Consider the following 8,877-nt stretch of genomic DNA (forward strand, 5'->3'; position numbering starts at 1 on the left):
ATTACATTGTTTTTCCCTCACTACATGTCAATGACTACTTCTTCTCCATTGTTTTCTAGAAATGACTAGGACAATTTCAATTTTAATATAGAGCTTATCTCTTTCATACTCAATCTTTGGCAATATTCAGTCTGTGCCCTCACAAATACGCTGTAATGGGTTGATATCTTTCTCCCCAAAGATTTGTACACATTTTAATCCCTAGCACTTGTGACTGTGACCTTATTTGAAAATAGTCTTTGTAGAGGGTTTGTGGGTTATTGTTTTTTGGTTTTTTTTTTTAAAGGAAAATGTCATTGCCATTAACTTGGAACCTCTATTTGGCTCCCAAGGCTGTAAATAGTGTGATCTCATCTTTCTCCCAAGGATCAGCTGGTGGGATCCAAACCCCCGGAGAAGCACAGCCTGTGTGTTAGAACAGTTAGCTTAAGGTCATAATGGAGTATGTAGTGTTGAATTGTTATTGAGTCAATCTCTAACTATGGAGACCCCACACGACACAAAATGGACTATTTCCCGGCCCTGCACTACCCAATGGTTTAGATTGGGTTATTAAGTAAGATCTTTAGGGCCTCATTGGATGGTTCACGGCAGTAAGGAGTGCTGGTAGCCTAGTGGTGAGAAACTGCACTGCAACCCCAAAGGCCCACGGTTCGAATCCACCAGCAGCTCTGTAGGAAACGGATGGGCGCTCTCCTCATGGGCTACAAAACTGTCTCTGAAAACCGGCTGGAGGGTCAGCTGTGGGTGGATTCCGAGTTGACAGTACACAACATCAATATACGTATTGAAGTATAAGAGGTTCTCCCCAAAATGAATGGGGCCCTTATGAAAAAGAGACATACATATAGAGACTTCTAGACTTCTACGCAGAAACACAGAAAGGAGTGATGCTGTCATTAACCGAGGAACGCATGAACCTGAGCAACAGACAGGAAAGGATCTCTCCCGAGAGTCATCAGAGAGCATGACTTTGCAGAAGCTTTGAGATTTCTCGTCCAGCTGATCTAACTGTGAAAGAAAAAAAAAAATTTTTGGTTTTATCTGGTCACTGGGTGGTAAGACGATGTGCTACAATCCTAAAGGTGCATAGTTCAAATCCACATGCAGAAGAGGGATGGATAATCTCCTCCCATTGGATTAAGTGCCTCTGAAAAGCCACTGGAGGGTCAGCTGTGAGTCGATTCCAACTTGACAGCACACGACGACGACGACAACAACAACAACAACAACAACATAATTTATGTTAACTTGTTATAGCAGCCCTAGGCAACAAATAGACACCTCTGATTTGGGAAGAGAATTAATTACAAATGTTAGACTCATCAACAACCTGCCTTATGCAGATGGCACAACCTTGCTTGTCAAAACCAAGGAGGACCTGAAGGATTTACTGCAGAAGATCAAAGCCTGGCGTCTTTAATATGGATTGGAGCTCAACATCAAGAAAACAAAGATTCTCGCCGCTGGGCCAACTGGCAGCACCATGATAGAAGGGGAAGAGGTTGAGGTTGTTAAAAATGTTAGGTTGCTCGTCTCCACCATCAATACTTGTGACATTATCCGGCAGGAAATTAAAAGACAAATTACACTGAGAAAATCTGCTGTCAGGGACCTCTCCAGAGTGCTGAAGAGCAGTGATTTCAATCTAGAGACCTTGGAAGCTCTGGGAGCCTAGTGGTAGCAATCTGTGCTGCAATCCCAAAGGCTCATGGTTCAAATCCACCAGCTAGTCTATGGAAGAAGGATAGGCAATCTCTTCCTGTGCAATTACTGCCTCTGAAAACCCCCTGGAGGGTCAGCTATGGGTTGGTTTAAACTCAGTGACACACAACAGGAAGACCACATTGGGAGTGAAAAACAAAAGAATGGCATTGCATTCATAGACAATTTCAAGTTCTATCCTGAAATACAATGTTGTGACTGATAAGATATTGTCCATACCCACCCGAGGAAGACCCATTAACACGACTCTTATTCAAATATCTGTTCTTACATCTAGAACCAAAGAAGAAGATCCTAAAAATGTTCACAAACTCTTGCAGTCTGAAATTGACCAAACATGCAATCAAGAGGTGATAATGAGAATTGGTGACAGGAATGCAGAAGTTCGAAGCGGTGAAGACAGAACATAGTTGGAGAACACGGGCTTGGCCACAGAGCAGGAAATAGAATGAGTGAATTTTGTATTTTCAAAGATTTCTTCATTCCAAATGTTGTTGTTGTTATGTGCCATCGAGTTGCCTGTGGCTCATAGCGACCCTACGTACAACAGCCCTAAACCCTGCTCTGTCCTGTGCCAACCTCACTGTCTCCGACACACCCACCCCCAATACCCCAGTCACTGAGTCAATCCATCTCATCGAGGGTCTTTCTCTCCTGCGCTGTCCCTCCACCCTCCCAAGCATGATGTCCCTCTCCAAGGACTGGTCCCTCCTTACAACATGTCCAAAGTATGTCAGATGAAGCTTCAGAATCCTTGCCTCCAAGGAGCAGCCCGGTTTAAACCTCTCCAGGATGAACCTGTTCATTTTCCTAGCAGTCCATGGTGTATATTCAATACCCTTCTCCGGCACCACAGCTCAAAAGCATCAATTCTCCTTCTATCATCCCTAGTCATTGTCCAGCTCTCTAACACATAGCAAGTGACTGCAAAGACCATGGCCTGGATCAGGCACACCTTATTCTCCAGAGTGACACCATTGCTCGCCAGTACTCTGGAGAGGTCCCTAACAGCAGACTTTCCTATTGCAATATGTCTTTTAATTTCCTGGCTGCTGGTGCCAAGCGTGTGGACTACAAAGCCAAGCAAACTAAAGCTGTAACAATCTCAATCTCTTCACCATCCATCCAGATGACACAATCCATCCAATTGGCACATAAAGCTACTTTACATAGGGTTCTCACCTGACGGGCTGTATATAAATCAGATTGACTACATCTGTGGAAGGAATTGTTAGAAAAGCTCAGAATTGGCAGTCAAAACTAGGCCAAGGGTAGACTGTGGGTCAGACTATATATTGCTCATGTGCAAGTTTAAATTGAGGCCAAAGAAAATGAAAATAAGTTCACAAGAAACTAAATATTATCTTGAATCTACTCCATCTGAATTCCAAGATCATCTTAAGAACAGATTTGAAGCATTGAGCACCTATGATCAAAGACAAGATGAGTTGTAAGATATCAAGGATATCATCAAGGAAGAAAGCAAAAGTTCATTATGAACACAGAGAAAGAAAAAACTAAAACTGAGGTCAGAAGAGACTCTAAAATTGCATTAGAGTGTCAAAAAGCCAAAACAAAAGGAAAAACATGCCAAAGTGAAAATGTTGAATATTTCAAAGGGCATCTTGAGTAGACAAAGTATCATAACGGAGCTGGAATTGGAGCATAAAAAGGGAAGAGCTTCCTCGGCATTTCTCAAGCTGAGAGAACTGAAAAACAAGTAAGCCTTGAGTCACAATATTGAAGGTGCTATGAGCAATGTATTGAATGACCCCAAAAGCATCAAAAGAAGATGGAGAGAATATACAGAATCATTATGCCAAAGAGAACTGACCGACACGTAAAAATGTCATGAAGTACCGTACAAACAGGAGCCAATGGTAATGAAAGAGGAAGTTAAAGCTGCATTGAAGGCACTGGCAAAAAATAAGGCCCCAGGAATCGAAGCTTACCAATTGACTTGCTTCAATTAACAGATACAGCCCTGGATGCACTCATCAGTCTATGCCAGGAAATTTGGTGGACAGATGTCAGGCCAATGGATTGGAAGAGGTCCATCCATCTTTATTCCCATTCCCAAAAAGAGTGAGCAAACGGAATGTGTAAAGTATCAAGCAATATTATTAATATCACATATAAGTAAAATACTACTGAATATCATTAAAAAATTGCTAGAACAATACATAGATAGGGAACTGCCAGAAGTTCAAGCAGGATTTAGAAGAGGCCGTCACACCAGGGATATCATTTTGATGCCAGATGGATCCTGGCTGAAAGTAAAGAATATGGGAAGACTATCTATTTATACTTTATTGACAATGCAAAGGCACTTGGCTCTGCGAATCATAACAAGTTATGGCTAATATTGAAAGTAATGGGAATCCCAGAGCACTGAATTGTGTTCATGAGAAACCTATACCTAGGCCAGGAAGCTGTTGTGTAAACAGAGTGAGGGAATATTATTACAAGGTTTAAAATTAAGAAGGGAGTGTGTCGGGGTTGTAATCTCTTTACATACCTCTTCAATCTGTATGCTGAGCAAATTATTCAAGAAGCTGGATCCCATAAAGAGGAATGTGGCATCAGGATTGGAGGCAGATGCATCAATAAACTGCGTTATGCAGATGACACGACCATGCTTGATGAAAGTGAAAAGGATTGAAGCACTTGTTGCAGAAGACCAAAGAATACAGCCTTCAATATGGATTGCATTTCAATGTCAAGAAAACAAAGATTCTTAGCACTGGACCGATAGGCAACATCATGACGGATGGAGAAAAGATTGGAAACTGTCAACTTCATCTCTCTTGGATCCACAGTTAACACCCTTGGTACCAGCAGTCAGGAATAAGGAGAAACACTGCACTGGGAAAGCCTTCAGTTAGGGACTTCTCCTAATTATTGGGAAGTAATGAAGTCCGTTTGAGGACTAAGGTGTGTCTGATTCAGGTCATAGTCTTCCTGATCACTTGTTAAGATGAGAGCTATTGTTGTTGTTGTTGTTGAGAGCTGGACAGTGAATAAGAATGACAGGAGAAGTGATGCCTTTGAGCTGTGTTTTGGAGAAGAGCACTGAACATCCCATGGACGGCCAAAAGAAGAAAACAACTATGTCTTGAAAAGGGTGTGTAACCAGAGTGCTCTTTGGAGGCAAAGACGATGAGATTTCATCTCACATATTTTAGACATGTTAATAGGAGGGGCTATTCCTTGGCGAAAGACATGATGCTTGGAATGGTGGGGGGTCAGCGAAGGAGAAGAAGACCCTCACTGAGGTGGACTGACACGGTGACTGCGGCAACGGCCTCTCGTGTGTCAGGAAGTGTGACGATGGCAGGGGACAGGACAGGGTTCAGATCTGTTGTCATTATGGATCGTACACCACTTGACAGCATCTAACAACAATAACAGTGTTCAAATATTCATCATTCAGGTGCCAGACCTTTACCTCTAAGTGCATTTGTGCTGTTCACAACAATAGCAACAAGATTTCCCTTCGGTGAAGGTATTTCTGTGCCAAGACACTGCCAGGCCCTTTTATACATTCACCATTTGTTGCCCCTCCTTTGCCAATGTGCTTGCATTTCCATGAGTAATGAGAAATGGCACTCATCACAGTGTGTCATGGTCCAGTTGACTCCAGACTTGTGTCACCGCCATGTGTGTAGAGCAGAGCCGGGGTCCAAAGGTCTGTTGTTGGCTGGTTCTTTTTAAGTGGATCACCGGATCTTTTCTTCAAGTCTTTCTTCCAAAGATTCAAAACATCCCCCCTTTCTGTTAGCAACTGTGTACACCGCCCCTGGACGCCAGTGGTTTTAACAGAGCAGTGACTCTCACTTGGGCTTTTTTTGACAAGAGGGTATGCTGACTGTAACGGATAGAGGCCAGGCAGACCGCTCACCGCCCTGCAGTGTCCAGGCAGCCCCATGAGACAAAGGATGAGCCAGCCCTAGTGTTAATAGGGTCAAGGTTGAGCAACCCTATAAAAAGACTTCCTGTCAGAGACCTCACTAAGGTACTGAGGAGCAACGATGTCATTCTGGAGACTAAGGTGCACCTGATCCGGGCCCCAGTCTTTGCAAATTACTCACTATGTGTCAGAGAGCTGGACTAGGGATGATAGAAGGAGAATTGATGCCTTTGAGCTGTGGTGCTGGAGAAGACTGTTGCATGTACCATGGACTACTAGGAGAACAAACAAGTTCATCCTGGAGAGGGCGAAGCCAGGCTGCTCCTTGGAGGCAAGTATTCTGAAGCTTCATCTGGCATACTTTGGACATGTTGTGAGGAGAGACCAGTCCTTGGAGAGGGAAGTCATGCTTGGGAGGGTGGAGGGATGGCGCAGGAGAGGAAGACTCTCAATGAGGTGGATTGATTCAGTGACTGGGGTAATTGGGGTGGGATTATCAGAGACAGTGAGATTGGCACAGGACAGAGCAGGGTTTAGGGTTGTTGTACACAGGGTCACTCTGAGTCGCAGGTAGCTCGATGGCACATAACAACAACATCTGATTCAAGTCATGTTCTTTTCAATTACTTGGTAGGCATCTGAAAGCTGCACAATGATGAAGGCTTACACAGAATAGATGTCCTTGTGTTGTGGTGCTGAAAAAGAGTACTGACTATCTCTTGGACTGCCAAGAGAACATGTAACTATATCCTGGGGAAGGTATGACCAGGGTTCTCCGTGGAGGCCAGGATGGTGAAGCTTCGCCTTACCTACTTTGGTCATGTTGTCAGGTGCGGTCAGGCCTTAGACAAGGCCACCATGCTTGGAAAGAGGGGAGGGGTCAGTGAGAGAGAGGAAGAGCCCCACTGAGACGGATTGGCACAGTGACTGCAGTAGTGGGCACCAGCATATCCGCGGTGATGAGGATGGCACGGGCTACGGTGTGGTTCGTAGCCATCACTGATAGACTGGCTGCAAGTCATAGCTGACTCGACAGCACCAACAATAACAACACCACACACAAACGGCTCTGTGCTTGTCAGCTCTGCAGAAGACTGGTCATTCCAACCCCCCCCCCCAGCGCTGTGTCAGAAGGCAGATGTGGTAACCCAGCTCGGTTAGCGCACAGAAGCACCATGAGCAGAGTCAAGCTGATGGCAACTAATAACAACAACAGAATATACGTGGTGTTTGGAGCTAGGGCATTTGACGTGAGGACGTACACGACCACAGGGGGCCATGGCCACTCACCCGAGAGTGTGGAGGGCACAATCCGGGTGGCCCAGGGCCACGCACAGCACCAGCACTCCAAGGTAGTCCAAGGTGATGCCGTCCAGGCTCAGACTCTTCAGGGTTCTGCAGCTGACGAGTGCAGAGGCCAGGGCGTCACAGCAGGTGGGGCTGAGCTTGCACATATCCAGGCTGTGAGGGGAAACGCAGAAGAGGAAAGGCCCCGGGCGTGGGCAGGCTGGAAGGCTAAACGGTGAATACACCAAGCCTGTGCCTTCAACAGAAGGATTCCATCTAATCCAGTCGTTTTCAGTGAGGCCGTGTTGTTCCCTTTAGGGACATGTGATAATATCTTGAAATATCCATCACACATAGGGAAGGTGCTGCTGACATAATGTGGAGGGGGGATTGAGTGTCAAATAGAACTCAAAGAAACACCACCCCCCCCCAAAAGGCTGCTTGATCTCAAATGTCCACAGTGTTGGAGGAGAATGTGCAACAATGACTGAACAGAAACCCAAGTTCTCTATGAACTTTCATTAAAATCTCAATTTAAAAGAAATGTCAACAACGTTCATGTTAATAAATCCAGGTACAGTGAGACAGTAATTTAAATGTCAGCGTGCCCTGTGCAGATCTTGTTTTTAGATCTACTTATATTTAACTAATGCAAAAGAGCTTTGGTGATCTGCTTTCATCAAGATTACAGTCGAGAAAACCCTTTGGGGTGGTTCTACTCTGTGATAGGTGAGATTTTCATGAGTTTGGATGGACTTGGCATCAACATACACGCACACAATATGAGCATACACAGATATAAATTGTGTGCACGTTCTCCACATCAAGAATATCGGTGCATACTTACCCAAGATTTTGTAATCGACAGTTAGGATGCTTCAAAGCGGCACATAACTGTTGAACGCCAGCATCTAGTATTGCGTTGTTCCCCAAGTCCAGGGTCCTTAGCTTTTGGTTGCTAATGAGAACAGCTGAAATGCTCTCACAGCTTTCATGCGTGAAGAGGCAATTCTTTAACCTGCAGGTCAAGACACCCCCCCAAAATATGATTTAATGGTTTACTTTATTTTTTATTTATTCTTTTGAAACATTGATTACAATAATGGTGGTAGATACGGTGATTCCCCAGGATACTTATACTGAAAGAAAATATTTTTACCTAAGAAGCTAAAAATCTCTGTCCCTTTGACATTCCTCCCCACCCACGACTTAAACCCTTGGTCCCCCTTTGCTCAAGCACTCAGGACATGCCTAGCTTACTCTGTCTCTCTGGGTCTCTTATCTGGCTGGTCTCCCTGCTTGAAATGCTCCTATCCTGGACATCAGCAAGGCTACCCATCATCCCATGGTTCTGCATGGCTTGTCTTTTCTCTGTGAAGCACACTCTCCATCAATATAGCTTGCCAGGGCCCTCCTCGGTGTCCACACTGATCATTTCCCATAATGCCATCACCTTCGAACACACGCAAAGGTCTATGTGTGATACATGTACATATTCAATGCGTGTTAATGCAGCTATAAGTCTGTGCACATATATTATATGCAAATGCCATAAAAATTGTGAGTAAAATTGAAAATGGAAATTAACTGGGTTCACGTTGAACTTGCACATAGATAAATAAGCAGATGTTACAACAGAACAAGGAGAGTGCACGGTTTAAAATCAGAAAAAGAAGGTGTCAGGGCTGTATCCTTTCTCCATACGTACTCAATACGCTGTTAGGCTACACATAAAAATGGAGATTGAAGCTCAACTCAGAAATCCCTCTGCCAGGACATCTTCTGAAACCAGAACTCAGAAATTCTATGTCAGGACATTTTTCTGAAACCAGAACTCAGAAGATCCTATGTGAGGACATTCCCCAGAAGCAGTTTCCCAAAACCAGAAACTTTATGCACCCTTGCAGAGTAGCCCGGCACTCAATAAACTTTGAGAAGAATTCTACCTCTACCTC

At 44.3% G+C, this 8,877-nt stretch overlaps 1 protein-coding gene across 1 annotated transcript in view; it reads right to left on the reverse strand.

Annotated features, from left to right (window-relative positions):
* Positions 1-6,471: 6,471 nt before the first annotated feature.
* The window catches only part of LOC102873227 (NACHT, LRR and PYD domains-containing protein 9-like), a 20,372-nt gene continuing 17,966 nt past the window's right edge, over positions 6,472-8,877 (reverse strand). Inside the window, exons 4-5 of the mRNA XM_006901848.1 lie at positions 6,926-7,096; positions 6,472-6,496 (exon numbers count right to left, since the gene is read on the reverse strand). Of these exons, the coding sequence (XP_006901910.1) occupies positions 6,472-6,496; positions 6,926-7,096 (196 nt within the window). The remainder of the gene's footprint in view (positions 6,497-6,925; positions 7,097-8,877) is intronic.

Source organism: Elephantulus edwardii, unplaced genomic scaffold, assembly GCF_000299155.1.
Source record: "Elephantulus edwardii isolate Elephantulus edwardi_28Jun2011 unplaced genomic scaffold, EleEdw1.0 scaffold00348, whole genome shotgun sequence".
Lineage (NCBI taxonomy): Eukaryota > Metazoa > Chordata > Mammalia > Macroscelidea > Macroscelididae > Elephantulus > Elephantulus edwardii.